Raw genomic sequence first — 18,549 nt, forward strand, 5'->3', positions numbered from 1 at the left:
TTAGAAGTTTGCACAGCTGTTAAATAAACAATTCGAATTTCTTTCAGGTGTGATTCTGAGCCACGTCAACCGTATTTTGACAATTCAACGTGTGAAGAAGGAAGACAGCGGTCTGTACACATGCACAGCGTGTAACAGCTGGGGCTGTGACTCAACACATGCCTTTTTGACAACTGAAGGTCAGTAGTCTGAAATGTGGCCATGTGGAAATGGTGCTGATACTCTACCCGAAATATCATTATGATACATCTATTTGGTTCATGGATTATATCTTATTACTAACATCTTGACAATTAGAACTATTCCTTCATTAATTCATTTTTTTGCCACTGATCTGGGTCTGAGTCACGGTGGCAGTAGACCAAGCAGTTCAGCTTCCCTATCCTCGGCCAAGTCTTCTAACTTTTCCTTGGGAATCCCAAGTTGTTCCCAAGATAGCTGCGAAATATAATCCCTCCAGCATACCCTGGGTCTTCCCTGGGCCCTCCTTCCAAATGGATGTGCCTGGAAGACCTCCCAACACAGACGACAAGGGGGTAACAGATGGCTCGACCACCTCAGCTGGCTCCTTTTGATACAAACTCGCAGCAACACTACTTCATGTCCCTCAAGGGGCAGCTCTGGTGGAATCCAACACCCACCGTGAACAGGTCTGATATGATGTCGAGAATGTGGGCACAGCTCCTACACTGGATGAATAGAGATTGAATCATGTGTTGCAGTGTTTCCAGTACCCCATATTCCCGGCACCTGCCACAGGACACTCCAAGGGACCCAATCATATAACTTTTCCAAATACACAAAATACATGTGAGGTCAGTTTATACTCCTAAGCGCTTTCTAATATTCTGGTGAGGATAAAGAGCTTGTCCATATGAAATGCACTACCATAACTCATGGCATGTTGTGATTCAGCATCATGAAATACATTAATCTATTGGTTCGTGATATTTTCACGAAAAGTGCCAATATCAACGAACATAAATTTATTCAAATACATTCCGTGATGGGGCACGAAATGAAAAGTGATGTGGGGGGAGAGGTCTTGGGGGGTTATGGTTAGGGGGAGAGGTAGGGTTAGTAATAGTAAGATTTAACAAAAAACATGAAAATTTGACTCATTTTGTGACAGGAGCATGAAAAAACTTGTGAGACTGGGTTGGAAATGCGTGTTATTGATTTATCATATCAAATTTTGCAGAAAACTTGCAAATAGAAGAACAAATGGATTTGAGGTTCCTTCCTCTGAGTGAGTTTTCACAGTGGTCATTGTGCTTGCTAATGGGGTGGCTCAGGTCCAGACCTTACTACAAGATATTTCAAGAATAGTGTGACAGCAGTGAGAAGCAGTTGGAATGACAAGCGTTGAAGGTGGAGGTGTAATTACCTCAAGGATCAGCCTCTGAGTCCTTTCCTGTTTGCAGTGGTGAGGAGAACAACAAGAACAGACAGGAGTGTCATTGGATTATAATGTTTCAGATGACATTGTGATTTGCAGTGAGAGTATGGAGAAGGCCGACATTTGCCTGGAGAAGCGGAGGTATGCTCTGGGGAGATGGGGACTAAACGTCAGTAGAAGCTAGACAGACTATACGAGGTATCTTATAAAACTAACCGGCAGTTTTATATAAAAAAAAAAAACTATATGGATTTGAATGACATGCAATTACACCAATCATGCTTGAACCCTCGTGCGCATGCGTGAGTTTTTTCACGCGTGCCGGTGACGTCATTTCCCTGTGGGCAGGCTTTGAGTGAGCACTGGTCCAGCCCTCTTGGCTGAATTCCTTTGTCTGAGACGCTGCTCGTGATGGCGCATGTTGCTTTATCAAACTTTTTTCAGGACCTGTGAGGGATATCTGAGTGGACACTATTTGAGAAATTCAGCTGGTTTTCTGTGAAAAGTTTAACGGCTGATGAGAGATTATGGGGTGTTTCTGTCGCTTTAAGGACTTCCCACGGAGCGGGACGTCGCCTGGCTGTTTCGAGCTGCATCATCCTAATTTAAGGCTCTGTTGACCCAGGACGTCGTCAGAGAACAGAGAAGATTCAGAAGAGGCCAGCATGAGGAGTTTATGCGGACATTCCACTGTTAACATTCATTTTGTAATGAAAGACGTGCGCGCAAATTCGCCGAGTCGTTTCTGTGACGACTCGGCGAATCTGTGTGCGCCGCGACAGGAAAAACACCTCCGTGTTGAAAACCATTTGTAAAATTCAGGTGGCTTTTGATGGCTTTCAACAAGTGAGTAACTGAGAAATTGTTTAACAGCTTGGGCATGTTCCAACTTGTCCGTTAAGTTTTCCAACGGAGGTGTTTTTCCTGTCGCAACCCCCCGCGGTCGGGTCCGGCCCGACATGCGACTCTGCCCGCACGTTCTTTCATTACAAAATGACCTTTAACAGTGGAATGTCCGAATAAACTCCTCATGCCGACTTCTTCTGAAACTTCTCTGTTCTCTGACGACTTACTGGGTGAACAGAGCCTGAAATGTGGAAGTTTTCAACTTGAAACAGCGATATGACGCTGCCTCGAAGCGCAGATTGCCGTCAGGCACCGTGGGCTGTCCTTAACGCGACACTACCAGACCAAAATCTCTCATCAGCCGTTAAAATTTTCAACGAAAACCAGCTGAATTTATCAAATGGTGTCCACTCAGTTGTGCCTTACAGTTTTTGAAAAATTTTTTATCAAACAAAGTAGCAGTCTCTGAGCCATTCCTAAACAATGAAAAAATCGACGAGAGGGTGGGCGACTCCTCACTCAAAGACTGCCCACAGGCGAATGATGTAATCGACAGGCATGAAAAAACTCTCGCATGCCCACGAGGGTTCAAGCATGTCTGATGTAATCACACGTGATTCAAATCCATATGGTTTTTGAAAAAAATAGTAAGGTCGGATACTTTTCTAATAGACCTCGTATATGTGTGAATGAGAGGGCACCTGGTTGAATAGTGATGTTGGAAGGAGTAGAGTTGGTGAAAGTACTTGAGTATGCAGTGCCAGAAGCACTTCACTTTTTCCACATTTTGTTATGTTACAGCATTATCAATCAATCAATCAATCAATTTTTTTATATAGCGCCAAATCACAACAAACAGTTGCCCCAAGGCGCTTTATCTATGAAATAAATTTTTTCATCAAAATTCTACACAGAACACTCCATAATAATGTGAGAGTTTTTTTTTGTTTGTTTTTTTTTTTTAGATTTTTGCAAATTTATGAAAAATAAAAAACTAACAAATCACATGTACATGAGTATTCACAGTCTTTGCCACGAAGCTCAAATTGAGCCCAGGTGCTTCCTGTTTCCACCGACCATCCTTGGGATGTTTCTACAGTTTAATTGGAGTCCACCTGTGGAAAATTCAGTTGATTGGACATGATTTGGAAAGACACAAACCTGTCTACATATAAGGTCCCACAGTTGACAGTGCATGTTAGAGCACAGACCAAGCATGAAGTCAAAGGAATTGTCTGTAGACCTCTGAGACAGGATTGTCTTGTGGCACCAATCAGGGTACATAAACATTTCTGCTGCTTTGAAGGCTCCAGTGAGCACAGTGGCATCCAACATCCATAAATGGAAGATGCTTGACTTCACCAGGACTCTTCCTAGAGCTGGCTGCCCGTCTAAACTGAGCGATCATGGCGAGAAGGGCCTTAGTCCGGGAGGTGACCAAGAAACCAGAGTTCCAGTATCCCTCTGTGGATAGAGGAGAATCTTAGGGCCCTGTCCCACTGGCGTTTAGGAGGATTTGCGTATGGATTGCACACAAAATTGGCTCATATTCGCCAAACATCCGCAATATCCGTGTAACATGCCTGTATGAGTCGGCCGTCATCCGAACACGCCCGTGATCATCCGCAGAGGCACACATGTCCGCAGCCAGGATTTTTGAGCCGTTCAAAAATCTGAATGCGGATGACATCCGCCTTACATACTCCATATATACTCAATTCATACACAATACATACTCACTCTATGCGCTGTATATCTGCCGTTAACCGCTGATATCCGCAACTGACACGGATTTGCGGCTTGGCAGCGGACTGGGACAATGTGTAAAACAGATATATATCATGCCCATCATGTCCACATCACAAACTAAAATATGTTGTAGCGAATGCATATAAATTGGCCACGAAAAAAGCGTTGTTATTACATCTGCTTTGCAGCTGATTTGCGGACAGTCTGTGAATGCATAACAAACACATTACGTAAACCCAAAGTGTGGCAGAAAGCGACATACCTGCCAGTCAGTGCCGGTCCGGCTGTGTAAATCCGCAAAGATGTAGCTGCTGCAATCCAGGACTTTTATTTAACACCAACAAAAAGAAGAGTTGCTGTTTAGCCACAACTCACTCAAAAAAAAAAAAAAAACACCGTCTCACACCCTGAGCGGCTTCCCCCCTCCTGCTCCCCAAACTCATGAACAGTTAACCCTCGCATGACAAAATGAACATTAACTCTGTGATCAACTTGTCCAAGTCCAGCAAATGCTCCAGAGGCTGTATTGTTGGTGTGAATAGTGATGCCGACGGCCCGAGTGCGCTTATTTTATGACCACAATGCAGATGCCGTACACGCAACACGTGTGCGATGCATTCATAATACACCTGTAATACTGTCGTGATAATCTCAGTGTGTCAGATCAGTTTCCTTACTACATCCGTTATATAACCGTGATTGTTCATCATATATTCGCTATATATTATTAATATATCTGTAATTCATAGTGGGACATTTGTCATTTTTGGCCATTTTTGTTGCAGACGACAACGAACGCCCGCAATTTGTATACTCAATTCATGCCCAATTAATCCTCTCCCCAGTGGGACAGGGCCCTTAGAGAAGAACAACCATCTCTGCCCAAATCCACCAATCAGGCCTGTATGGTAGAGTGGGCAAGCGGAAGCCACTCCTTAGTAAAAGGCACATGACAGCCTGCCTGGAGTTTGCCAAAAGGCACCTGAAGGACTCTCAGACCATGAGAAACAAAATTCTCTGGTCTGATGAGACAAAGATTGAACTCTTTGGTGTGAAAGCCAGGCGTCATGTTTGGAGGAACTGGGAGACTAGTCAGGATTGGGGGAAAGATGAATGCAGCAATGTACAGAGACATCCTGGATGAAAACCTGCTTCAGAGCACTTTTGACCTGCTGAAAGATGAACTTTTGACAGTTCATCTTTCAGCAGAACAATGACCCTAAGCACACAGCCAAGATATCAAAGGAGTGGCTTCAGGACAACTCTGTGAATGTCCTTGAGTGGCCCAGCCAGAGCCCAGACCTGAATCAGATTGAACATCTCTGGAAAGATCTGAAAATGGCTGTGCACCGACGATCCCCATCCAACCTGATGGAACTTGAGAAGTGCTGCAAAGAGGAATGAACAAAACTGCCCAAAGATAGGTTTGAGAATGCAATTGCTGCCAAAGGTGCATTAACAAAGGCATAGAACGTTACTATACTATTTGCCCTTTTAAATTCATTTTATTAGTAAACAGAGCGGGTCGTGGCCTCAACTTTATCTAAAGTCTGGGTCTTTTCGTGAAGCTTAGGGCTAGTGGCTGACGATCACCTTATTATTTCTTCTGTTTTTCTTGTTGCTAAATGCTGATAAATTCTACTGTATTTGTTGTCTTTCTGCCGCCGAATTCTGTTTTTTCTCTGTTTAAGGTGCGGCTCCATCCAGAGATGGGAGTGGGTGTTTTCTTTTCTTCTGCAGGCCTCCCATATTGTGCACCAGCATGGACTCCCAAAATTTCCCGTATAATTTCCTGTATTGTCAATTGTGTTGGTAGCATGGCCCAAGCAGTGGGTCACCCTTTGAGTCTGGGCTGCTTGAGGTTTCTTCCTCGAACCATCAGAGGGAATTTTTCCTTACCACTGTCACCTGTGTGCTTGTTCTAAGAGTTGGTAAGGTTAGTTACTTGTGTGAAGCACCTTGAGGCAACTTTGTTGTGATTTAGCACTATATAAATGAAAATAAATTGAAATATTGAGCAAAGGGTGTGAATACTTATGTACATGTGATTTCTTTGTTTCTTATTTTTAATAAATTGTAAAAATTTCAATAAGTGGACTGCATTTATGTAACGCCTTTCCATCTGCATCAGATGCTCAAAGTGCTTTACAATTATGCCTCACATTGACCCATTCACACAGACACACTCACACTCCGATGTTATGGTGGTGCCATACAAGGTGCTGACTACACACCGGGAGCAACTCGGAGACTAAGGACCTTGCCCAAGGGCCCTTATTGTTTTTCCGGTCAGGCTGGTGTTTGAACTGAGGATCCTCTGGTCTGAAGCCCAATGCTTAACCACTAAACCATCACCTTCCCAGCTTTTGATATATCTGGACGTTAGCGTGGACGAGGACATATGCCGCGTTTTTGTGCGTATGCAGCCTTTGTACATGAGGCGTCTGATCGCCATATATTTAGCTGGTTTCTCAGTTACGTGTCCATCCAATGCGGCCTATCAAGTGCAGTGTGCAGAACACTTTTTCTTTTTTTTTTAGAAAATCTAAAAGCATTAACAAATTATGTAGTCTTAAGGCATATACAACAATGTAACTGTTTGGATAGTGACAGTTGTTTGCAATTTTGCCTCTGTGCGACACCACAGTAGAGTTGAAAACACACCATCAAGATGTTCTCGTGGACTCAAAATGTTCTTGTAGACTTCCATCTTTAAATCAAGGGGGTTAACAAAAATACGGCATTAACCATTTATGAATTACAGCCATTTGTTTACATAGTCCCTCCATTTTCAGAGCCCATAAGTAATTTAAAAAACTAAAGTAATGCTGAATATGACTGTTCAGTCGCCACTTTCTCAGGAAGTTTACTTCAGGTAAGTCAGAGGAGGATACGTTACCTTTCCAAATCAGTGAATGTGTCTTGAACTTCATGATATCAATAATTAAGAAATACAGTGTGGTAAATCTGTCCTAAAAACTGTGGGACCATGCAAGAAGGAGATGAGTGAGGGAAGCCACCAAGACACACAGATAACTCTGTAATAGTTACAGGCTTCAAAACAAGAAGAGAAACTACAACACAAACTGTACACAGTGAAACTTTTGCCTGTTGCATTGGCAGTTATTCACCTTCATAGTGGAGTGGGACAGAGAAAGATTTTCTTTAACAACAACAACAACAACAACAAAAAACTGTAAAATTTCAGCTATAGTTTGTCACAAGACACGTGGGAGACAAACACCTTCATTTGATCTGTTGTCTTCTCCTAAGCATTTTTATTAACCCCTTTTAAAAACGGTGTGCTCTTGTTTTATTTTTTTGTTTTGTTTTAAAGCACCCTGTAACATATTAAGAATTGTCGTGAAATTAAATGTATTATTTATTTTGCTTTTTAACAACAGCCGCAAAGCTGTGACCAATGACGCAACATGCAAAAGATGTTGCATTTTCAGTCTGTCCAGTCACAGCCACTGATTAGCCTTCAGAGTTTTCTTGGTGTTTTGGTGGCTTCCCTCACTGGAATCCTTTGTGCTTGGTCATTCAATTTCTGAGAATGCTCAGTCCAGACAGGTTTAACAGTGCCATGTTGTAAAGTTTGTCGATCTTAATAATTGGTTCAAGTTAACCTCAATGGACATGGGTGAGTATTTTTAAAGAATTCTGTAACACGAGAAACCGGATGAGGAGCGCACCATTTATAGGCACTGTGTGTGTATATAGCTTCTTGGTTGGATCGATTCTCATCACACATGATTTTTTTTTTTTTTTTTTTTATTAAAGATGAAAGTAAGAATAACTTCACATCCTTTCATGAGGAAGTGAAGTTTTTCTTAATTTTGAACACACATCCGTCTGGGAGTTTCTAGATCCAAAACAATGAAGACAGTGCAGGACAAAGCGGGCTGTGTTCTCATGTCCACCCTTTTGTGTCATGAACACAGCGGTAAACAAACAACGTGCCGACGAGTACTGGGGGTCTACGTGACCGGGTCCACCCCAGCAGACTGCAGTCTCAGTTATCAGTCAGCTACATTAACAACAAGGCAGGACATGTGACAGGTCGTCCTCAGAGCAACAACAATATGTTTGACACCTCAGGCCATGAGGGCTGCAGGTCACGTTTTCTGCCCTGCTTTTGTCTCTCTGTCTGTCTGTTCTTACTTCCTCACTTTAAAGGAAAACAAGCTGACTAATCAAATATAAATTTTCAGGATATGATTAGTCCAAGTTAGTGATTCAGTCCATTGAATTTGGAGTCAAAGGTGATTTTGGTGTCAAAGGTCAAGGTCACTGGAAACATTTGCTTAAAAAATAATCTTTGAGGGCTTCCAATATTTACCTTATTTTGATGGTTAAGTGACTTTGGTCTGCAGTGTGTACTTCTTATGTATACAGTGCATCCAGAGAGCATCCACAGGGCTTCCTTTATTTTCTTATGTTACAGCCTTATTCCAACATGGAGTAAATTCATTTTTCCTCTTAAAATTCTACTTGCAACACCCCATAATGACAGCATGAAAGAAGTTGTTTTTTGTGTGTGAAATTTTAGCAAATTTATTAAGAATAAAAAACAAAGAAAGAAGCCACATGTACATAAGTATTCATACTCTTTTCTCAATACTTTGGTAGCAATTACAGCCTCAGGTCTTCTTGAATATGATGTCACAAGCTTGGTGCATTTGCAGCAAGAGCTACCGCTATCTGAAGAACCACATCATCAGCAAACACTCACATGAGCTCCCTGCTGCAGAGCTGCTGGCCCACGGCAGTGTCATCACCTGTAACATCTGTGGCAAGATGTTGCCCAACTTGTCGCAGTACAAGACGCCCAGGAGGAGACACATGGATGAGAAGCTGTTCCACTGCAACATCTGTGGGTAGAGCTACTGTGGGAAGGAGATACTGAAGGACCACATGGGCCAGAAACCGTACAGAATGGGTCAAAGGTCAGAGTGCTCAGTGGTGCCTGTGGCTGTCTCATGGGGAATTATAACTTGAGCTCTACTGATGTGGATTTTTTGGGGACCAATACCGATATTAGGGAGCAGCAGGGGTGGTGGCCAAGTGGTTATTGCACTTTGTTTCAGTGCAGAAGGTTCCTGGTTCATTTCTCCATGCACTGTGGTGTTGCGTCAGGAAGTGTATCTGGCATAAAACTTGTGTCAATTCTACATGTAGATCCATCTTGGATTTGCAGTGGCGACCCCGAGTGCAAATAAGGGAGCAGCTGAATGGACTTACTAGTATCGGTCACATGACCTGTGATGTTGGATAACCTTGAAAGGTCAAACTGAAGGTCAGAACTGCTCAAATCAAACAATCATCAACCAATATGGATTAAACATGGTTGATGATTACCCGAGGTCAAAGTGGTTCAAATTTGGACAGAACTAACCACACGTCAATACCACAGAAGAAGATCAAAGATTTATACATTCCCAGATTCCAGATAGCTGAATACCTGAAAGCACACAAGAATTCATCAGGGGCTGTGCTGCACCATCCGCTTATGCTTGCATATATGCAGATTTCTGAATTCTTTCCTGCACCAGGTATATTCATTCATTCATTCAGATAACCACAAATAACCACTTATTTTGGTATGACTGAATTGCAAACATTTCTTTTGTATGAGTAGGTGTCAAACGTGGTGTTGCACTCTTTGACTGTCTGTTCTTGGTTCTTGTTGATGTCTGTTTTGTTATGACTATCAGTTTGTTAAAAGTTGACATTCCAGCAGTGCCATCCCCTACTCCCACACACGAGTGCATGTACGCAGGCACAAACATACGTACACAGCTGTGTGCAACAAAGACAATAACAAACTGAAGTTACGTACAATTAAGAATGTTGCTTAAAGACATCTGCAGTCCCTGTGAGATCAGATTTTAAAGTTCTGCTACTAACCTATAAAATTGTTCACGGACTGGCACCTCCCTACCTAGCTGACCTATTTAAACCTTACGTACCGGCCCGGGCTCTGCGTTCTCAGGGTGCAGGGCTACTTTGTGTCCCTAGGGTGAATAAAAAGTCTGCGGGTCAGCTTTCTCTTTTCGTGCCCCTGTTCCGTGGAATGATCTCCCTACATCAATAAAACAGTCAGATTCTGTACAGACTTTCAAGTCCAGACTTAAGACGCACTTATTTTCCCTTTCTTATGGCTAGCATACTGGCATAGTATGTTACTGTGCTTTTTACCCTTTTAAATTAATTTTATTAGGAAATGGAGCAGGCCACGGTCTCAACTTTATCTAAAGTCTGGGTCTTTTAGTGAATCTTAGGGCTAGTAGCCGGCAATCACCTCAGTATTTCTTTTGTTTTTCTTGTTGCTTGATGACAAATTATACTGTATTTGTTGTTTTTCTGATGCCTGATTCTGTTTTTTTTTCTCTGTTTGAGGTGCAGCTCTATCCAGAGATGGGTGTGGTGTCTACTTTGCAACCCTCCTGTCTGTGCACCAGCAAAATTTCCTGTACATTTGTTTTGTAAATTGTTTTGTCAATTGTATCGGAAGCATGGGCCAAGCAGAGGGTCACCCCCAAATCAACAGAGGGAGTTTTTCCTTACCACTGTCGTCTTTTTGCTTGCTCTAAGGGGTTGATAAGGTTAGACCTTACTTGTGTGAAGCGCCTTGAGGCAACTTTGTTGTGATTTGGCGCTATATAAATAAAAATAAACTAAAAAAAAAGAAATTCTGCTGTCTGATACCTTTAGCGTGTTTTCCTTGACTGAGTTTGATTGAATTTCATTTCTGTGCTTGTTCCAGGTGCCGAGGAGAAGACTAATGTGGAGCTGATAGTTCCAATTGGGTCGGTGGTCATTGCCATGTTTTTTTGGTTGCTGATCGTCTTTGTCATCCGTGGAAGAAAGAGAGTAAGAACATCACCGTTCTCCCTTTGACAAACTTTTCTGGTAGTGATTTTTTTTTTTAAATAAGAGTATCACATAGTCATTGTGTGGTAGTGTATGACTGATCAGAGATGATTAGTCTGGCTCACGGAAGCTCCCCCATTTGTGTCCAGGAAGAGCAGAGCCAGTTTTGCTCCCCTCAGTCACATTCACCCTCAACAATGAAATAGTGCAGCAGATAAGAGAAAATATAGATGCAAATGGTGATACAAGCAACAAATTTGGCACAAATAACTCCTTAGGCATTACTCTTTTGAAATAACTGATTAGCCACCTGAATTTTCAATAGGCTGCCAGGTAAGGGTCAATTGAAGAATTACACAAGGGTCAAAATTAAAAGATGCTCTAATCATATTGAAAACTACAGTGAGGAAAATAAGTATTTGAACACCCTGCAATTTTGGAAGTTCTCCCACTTAGAAATCATGGATGGGTCTGACATTTTCATCTTAGGTGCATGTCCACTGTAAGAGACATGATTTTTTAAAATAATTTATTTGCATGTTACTGCTGCAAATAAGTATTTCAACACCTGCCAATCAGCAAAAATTCTGGCCCTCAAAGACCTGTTAGTCCGCCTCTAAAAAGTCCACCTCCACTTATTATTCCAAATTAGAAGCACCTATTTGAGGTCGTTAGCTGCATAAAGACACCTGTCCACCCCACACAATCAATAAGACTCCAATTACTAACATGGCTAAGACCAAAGAGCTGACACCAGAGACAAAATTGTAGACCTCCACAAGGCTGGAAAGGGCTACGGGGCAATTGCCAAGCAGCCTGGTGAAAAAAGATCAACTGTTGGAGCAATTATTAGAAAATGGAAGAAGCTAAACATGACTGTCAATCTCCCTCGGACTGGGGCTCCATGCAAGATCCCACCTCGTGGCGTATCAGTGATCCTACGAAAGGTGAGGAATCAGCCCAGAACTGCACTGGAGGAGCCGGTCAGTGACCTGAAGAGAGCTGGCACCACTGTTTCCAAGGTTACTGTGGGTAATACACTAAGACGTCATGGGTTAAACTCATGCATGGCACGGAAGGTTCCCCTGCTTAAATCAGCACACATCCAGGCCCGTCTTAAGTTTGCCCATGACCATTTGGATGATCCAGAGGAGTCATGGGAGAAAGTTATGTAGTCAGATGAGACCAAAATAGAACTTTCTGGTCTTAATTCCACTCGCTGTGTTTAGAGGAAGAAGAATGCTGAGTACCATCCCAAAAACACTGTCCCTACTGTGAAGCATGGGGGTGGAAGCATCATGCTTTGGAGGTGTTTTGCTGCACAAGGGACAGGACGACTACTCACTGTATTAAGGAGAGGATGACCAAGGTCATGTATTGCGATATTTTGGGGAACAACCTTCCAACATGACAATGACCCGAAGCACACAGCCAGGATAACCAAGGAGTGGCTCCGTAAGAAGCATATCAAGGTTCTGGAGTGGCCTCGCCAGTCTCCAGACCTAAACCCAATAGAAAATCTTTGGAGGGAGCTCAAACTCCGTGTTTCTCAGGGACAGTCCAGTAACCTGGCTGATCTAGAGAAGATCTGTGTGGAGGAATGGGCCAAAATCCCTGCTGCAGTGTGTGCAAACCTGGTGAAAAACTACAGGAAACGTTTGACCTCTGTAATTGCAAACAAAGGCTACTGTACCAAATATTAACATTGATTTTCACAGGTGTTCAAATACTTATTTGCAGCAGTAACATACAAATAAATTATTTAAAAAAATCATACATTGTGATTTCTGGATTTTTTTTTTTTTTTTTTAGATTATGTCTCTCACAGTGGACATGCACCTAAGATGAAAATTTCAGACCCCTCCATGATTTCTAAGTGGGAGAACTTGCAAAATTGCAGGGTGTTCAAATACTTATTTTCCTCACTGTATATCACATTAGTCGCTTGATCATAACAATTCCAAAAAGGTATAATTTGGACTATATCTATGACTGAATGTTATGGAGTAATGGGGTAAGAACAGCAAGAATGGTGAATGGTTTTGTGTCATTTACAAAACTCTCCATGGCCTAGCCCCTTCTCCTCTGGAGGAATTTATTAGACATAGAGATTCTAACCTCAGGACTCGGTCTGCTTCTAGAGGGGACTGTGAGGTGCCCTTCGGACGAACTGCCACAGGACAAAACACCATTTCCGTGAAGCGTTGTACAAACTGGAACAGCCTTCCAACAACTATACGAGACAGTCCCACCCTGAGTGCTTTTAAAAATGAGCTTAAAAAATAGCTCAAAAACAATCAAACCTGTCAACACAGGTGAGATGTATTGTACATAATCTCATGTTTTGTATTTATTTATTTATTGTAATTATTTTTTGTTGTTGTGTGTCTGAGGACTACAGATGGAAAGTAGCTTTTAGCTAAATGTGGCATATTTACACTATGGCATGAAAATGTACAAAGTGTTCATTAATGTGCATTGTCCTCATCAAATAAACAATAAATAAAGAAAGAAAAGTCAGTACAGGTTTACAAGGGTCAAAAGTTAAAGTTGCCCCAATTTTGGTAGAAAGTGATGCAAATTATTAATTGAGTTAACAGAGTTTCAAAAAGGAATAGTTTGGACCATGTGTCATGCTTAGTTATCATGTTACGGGCTGACATATGTCACATGTCAGGATCCAATGGACGTTGAGCTTGTTTGACTGTTACTTTGGAGACAAAGCATTCAGCACTGCCAAAACTATTGCATTTATTAATCCTATTAACTCAACCAATAATTTGCATCACTTTTTACCAAAATTGGGGAAACTTTAACTTTTGACCCCTGTTTAAACTGATACTGACCTTTGTCACCATTCTTGCTGTTTTTACCCCATAACTCCATAACATTCCTTCACAGATAGTCCAAACTATACCTTTTTGGAATCATTATGATTAAGCAAATAATGTGATATAGTTTTCAATATGATTAGATCATCTTTTAAGTTAGACCCCTGTGTAATTCTTCAATAGACCCCTACCTGGCTGCCTATTGAAAATTCAGGTGGCTTAATCAGTTAGTTCAAAAGAGTAATGTCTGAGGAATATTTGATGCTTGTATCACCATTAGGACTGTTTCAGTTATCTGCTGCACTAAAAGGGCCCCTTTTACTGGAGAGACCCACCACTTGTGTACAGTTTTATTCTCAGGAGACATGAACAATGAGACAGCCCAGATAGTCATTATTTCACATATGACATTGTCCCCTTATATCACTGTTACAGCCAAATGGTGGTGATCTGAAGACGGGTTACCTGTCCATGATCCTGGACTCAGAGGACATGCCCATGGACGAGCAGTGTGAAAGGCTTACATATGATGCCAACAAGTGGGAATTCCCTCGAGAGAGGCTGAAGCTTGGTGAGACATCTATCTTGTTCAGTTTGACAACCACACTGAATAGTAGATCAACGTGACATTTGCCCTTGCAATAGAAACATGGAAGGTGTATTGATTTATTCCTAGGCATCCATCATTGACTAGAACAAACCACAATACAGTAACATCCATAAGTATTTAGTTGCCTCACAGAAGGTCCCAGAATCACTTCCCACCTGCTCCTTTCTGCATGGAGTTTACATGTTCTCCCTGTGTTTGTGTGGGTTCCCTCCAGGTGCTCCGGCTTCGTTCCCCTTCCAAAGACATGCAATTTAGATGAACTGGAAACTTTAAATTGACCGTAGGTGTGTGTGAGAGTGTGAATGTGTTTGTCTGTCAATATATGGCCCTGTGATAGACTGGTGGCCTGTCCATTACGCCTCTCGCCCAGTGACTGCTGGAATGGCTGAGACTTGAATTTATTTTCTGTTTTTTCCAAACATTTCCTTTTCACGTGATGAAGGAATGTTTATTGACAACCACTCGGCTGGTTCCACACACACACTGTTGCTCAGGGGAAAATGAATGCTTTCACAATAGCCTTGTTAACTTCCTACTTTTCAGATGAACTAAAGGGGAAAATCACTGCAAATCTGATCATGTGGAAAGTTGTCTTTGCTCCTGAAAGACTCAGTGTTCTGTGGGTCCTGCTTTCAGATCAAATCATGATTTTTTTTACCTCATTACTGGCCCTTAACTGCCCCATCTCCATTTTTTTTTTTTGGAATGTCTTGCAGACCACAAATGCAGGAATGGATGTGTATTACCAAATGGAATGAAGCTGACCAGAAATAACATGAAATATCTTGGGTTCATACGGTCTACAATAAAACAGAAGTCCAAGTAAATTTAACAATCACAGATTTAAAAAAAAATTGCATTGCAAATTTCATCCCAACTTTCCATAATTGGGATTATAAAATAAGATGAGACCCACCAGCCTGCATGCACACAAACCCCCAAAGAATAAGGTGCTTTTTTCCACTTATTGACTTTAGTTCCCCAGTTTCTTTATAATTAGATTTGATTGGCTATTAAGTCTTCAACCGCTTATCCGGGATCGTGTTGCAGGGGTAACAGCTCCAGCAGGGAACTCCAGGCTTCCCTTTGCCAGGCCACATCAACCACCTCTGACTGGGGGATCCCGAGGCGTTCCCAGTCCAGTATGGAGATATAATCACTCCACCTAGTCCTGGGTCTTCCCCGGGGTCTCCTCTCAGATGGACGTGCCTGGAACACCTCCGTAGGGAGGCTCCCAGGAGGGATCCTTACCAGATGCCCGACCCACCTCAGCTGGCTCCTTTCAACGCGAAGAAGCAGTGGCTCTTTTCCGAGCTCCTCACGGATGACTGAGCTTCTCACCCTACCTCTAAGGGAGACATCAGCCACTCTCCTAATGGCTTGTACCCATGATCTAGTTCTTTTGGTCATGACCCAACCCTCATGACCATAGGTGAGAGTAGGAACAAAGATTGACCAGTAGATCAAGAGCTTTGCCTTTTGGCTCAGCTCCCTTTTCGTCACAATAGTACGGTAGAGCAAATGCAACACCACCCCTGCTGCGCCAATTCTCCAGCCAATCTCATGCTCCATTGTCCCATCACTCGTGAACAAGACCCCGAGGTACTTGAACTCCTTCACTGTTTCTTACTATGACTTTACTTAACCTGTGCACATCTAATTGTGATAACCTTGGACAGGACAAACTCACACCTCCCTGTGATCTTTGGTGGCCCTTTTGGCAGGGTGTTGTACCCTAGTTGAGGAACCAGGGCCACAGAAATAAACTGTCCATATTTGTTTCTTGTTCTACATTCAAGGTGAGCCACTGGGGCGAGGAGCCTTTGGTCAGGTGGTAGAAGCAGCTGCCTTCGGAATTGAGAAAGCCACCACGTGCACAACTGTTGCAGTCAAGATGCTTAAAGGTCAGTATGCTGTCCTCTTACTGTGAACGGACACTTCAACACAGAGTTAAATTGATGTTTCTGTTGCAGAGGGAGCAACGTCCAGTGAATACCGCGCCCTGATGTCAGAGCTGAAAATTCTCATCCACATTGGTCATCATCTCAATGTCGTCAACCTGCTGGGCGCATGCACTAAACCTGGTGGTGAGTCATTGTACCAATCATCATCATCATCATCATCATCATCATCATTTTGTGTCCTGAGCACAGTGTTCCTGTGAGAGCTTTTATGGAATTTAACAGTTTGTTCAGAGACCTGATTTCACATTCCATTCAAACACAAAGTACAATATGTCCACTTGATGTCGGTATCGATTTTGTTCAGTAGTTGTCGTTAAATTATCCTTTAGATGGGTTCAGTCATTCAGTCATGTTCCTTAACCTCTTTGCTGTTCCCCTCAGGGTCGCTCATGGTGATTGTAGAGTACTGTAAATATGGAAACCTCTCCAGCTACCTGAAGAGCAAACGTGGAGAGTACAGTCCCTTCAAGGTGAGTGACACATGGTTCCACCGCACACGTCTCCACCACCACTACACAGTGATGCACATTTCACAAGGATTATATTGTGCTACATCACAAGTACAGCAATATTACTTCTTATGCATATGTAACCAGGTTTAACTGGACCCATGTGAAATACAAAGAGGTTAATCCAAAAGAATGGAAAGATTTATTAACAAAATAAAATGAGTTAAAACCAGCAAAATGCAATAAATACATAAAAAAAACCCCACCTCCAACAAAGCCAATATACCTAGTTTTAATGGCAGCAAAAACAAAACTCTAAGAGCCTGATTTACTAAGATCCCACATAACGAATTCTAAATATCGTGGGCAATCTCATCGTTTGCAGGTTGGCATAGGGACATTTTTGTGAATGATTTGCTGAGACAGTTTATAGTGAGTGGTAACATGACTTTTGCACAAAAGGAAATTAAATCAGACACTTGCAAGTATGCATAAACTCTACCACAGAACTGAGCGTGTTCATGCGCCGGAAAAAAAAAACTATTTCAGACATTTTTCTTCTATCTCAGTTCCATCATTTAAGCAAACTAATTAATAATTATGCTGCGTTCTGCCTCTAGTATGCAAAATAGACAACTGTGTGCACACAGACAGCTGTGTGCACACAGTTGTCTCTTGTATATATCACCAGCAGTAGACGTGTCTGTATCACGCTCACAGACAGCTTTGCATTGTCCCACTCCGACCTGTGAGTGTGTTTATTTCTGTGACACATTGTGACACATCAATGACAGAAATGATCATGATTTGCACTAAAATGTACTTTGATCCATGTGTTACACATCAAGACATTTATTACTAAAGAAACCATGCTTCATGTTTACAATTAATTATTATTCTTATTATTTTTTTAATTCTGTGTTTGAGGAGGTGGCAGCCTTTTTGCTCCTGGAACAGCAGTCTGTCAAGTGCTATATGTTAATGCAAAGGTTTCAAACTCCCAAAATACACAAGCTAAATCAAATCCCAAACACCTAAAAGGACAGGACTTGCTATTTTGCAAATTTAAAAGGCACAATTGTACACATATCACAATTGTGATATGTGTACAATTGTGATGTATTTGTTTTAGTATATTTACATTTTGTTGTGATTTGGCACTTTTTAGCTGATTAAATTGAAATTGAATTGAAATTGAACATTTTATTGAGTCTTAAATAAATATGAAATTGGTCACTGGATCCTTAAACTTTGTACATAATAAACTTTACATGGTGGATCCTTGATCTCTGGACATAAATAGGAATAAACAAAATCTGCAGTTTTTGTCAAAAGCATTTCCTTTCAGACATTATTGGCATGAATGTCTTTCCATACATCTGAGCTGAGCTCTTGCAGCTGCTGTGCTTCACTTCAAGAAATACAGCAGGTTTCATTTTGGGAGGAAAAAAAGGTTTTAGTCAATTGTAGTTTCTTGTCTGTATTACAATGTTTGGAAAGAGGTGTCATTTTATTTAAAGCGCCAATTCATTTTGAAGTTATTAATTCTGAGCGGACTCTGTCTCGGCAGAGAGCCACGCAGCGTTTGAAGCTGTGACAACAGAACGGAGGATGATTCTCATTTCTTGACTACAACAAGACAAGAGTTCCAGTTAGTGACTTTAATCCACACAAAAGTGACTCACGGTATTTTAATCAATCAATCAATCAATCAATCAATCAATTTTTTTATATAGCGCCAAATCACAACAAACAATTGCCCCAAGGCGCTTTATATTGTAAGGCAAGGCCATACAATAATTACGTAAAAAACCCCAACGGTCAA

At 41.8% G+C, this 18,549-nt stretch overlaps 1 protein-coding gene across 2 annotated transcripts in view; it reads left to right on the forward strand.

Moving 5' to 3' along the window:
- kdr (kinase insert domain receptor (a type III receptor tyrosine kinase)) overlaps positions 1-18,549 on the forward strand; it is a 62,422-nt gene that overhangs the window by 28,398 nt on the left and 15,475 nt on the right. For both annotated transcript variants that reach the window (XM_034180499.1, XM_034180500.1), the window contains exons 15-20: positions 48-179; positions 10,764-10,870; positions 14,137-14,272; positions 16,111-16,215; positions 16,285-16,398; positions 16,657-16,745. In XM_034180499.1, coding sequence (XP_034036390.1) covers positions 48-179; positions 10,764-10,870; positions 14,137-14,272; positions 16,111-16,215; positions 16,285-16,398; positions 16,657-16,745 — 683 coding nt within the window. The remainder of the gene's footprint in view (positions 1-47; positions 180-10,763; positions 10,871-14,136; positions 14,273-16,110; positions 16,216-16,284; positions 16,399-16,656; positions 16,746-18,549) is intronic.

This window comes from Thalassophryne amazonica, chromosome 10 (genome assembly GCF_902500255.1).
Source record: "Thalassophryne amazonica chromosome 10, fThaAma1.1, whole genome shotgun sequence".
Taxonomy (NCBI): domain Eukaryota; kingdom Metazoa; phylum Chordata; class Actinopteri; order Batrachoidiformes; family Batrachoididae; genus Thalassophryne; species Thalassophryne amazonica.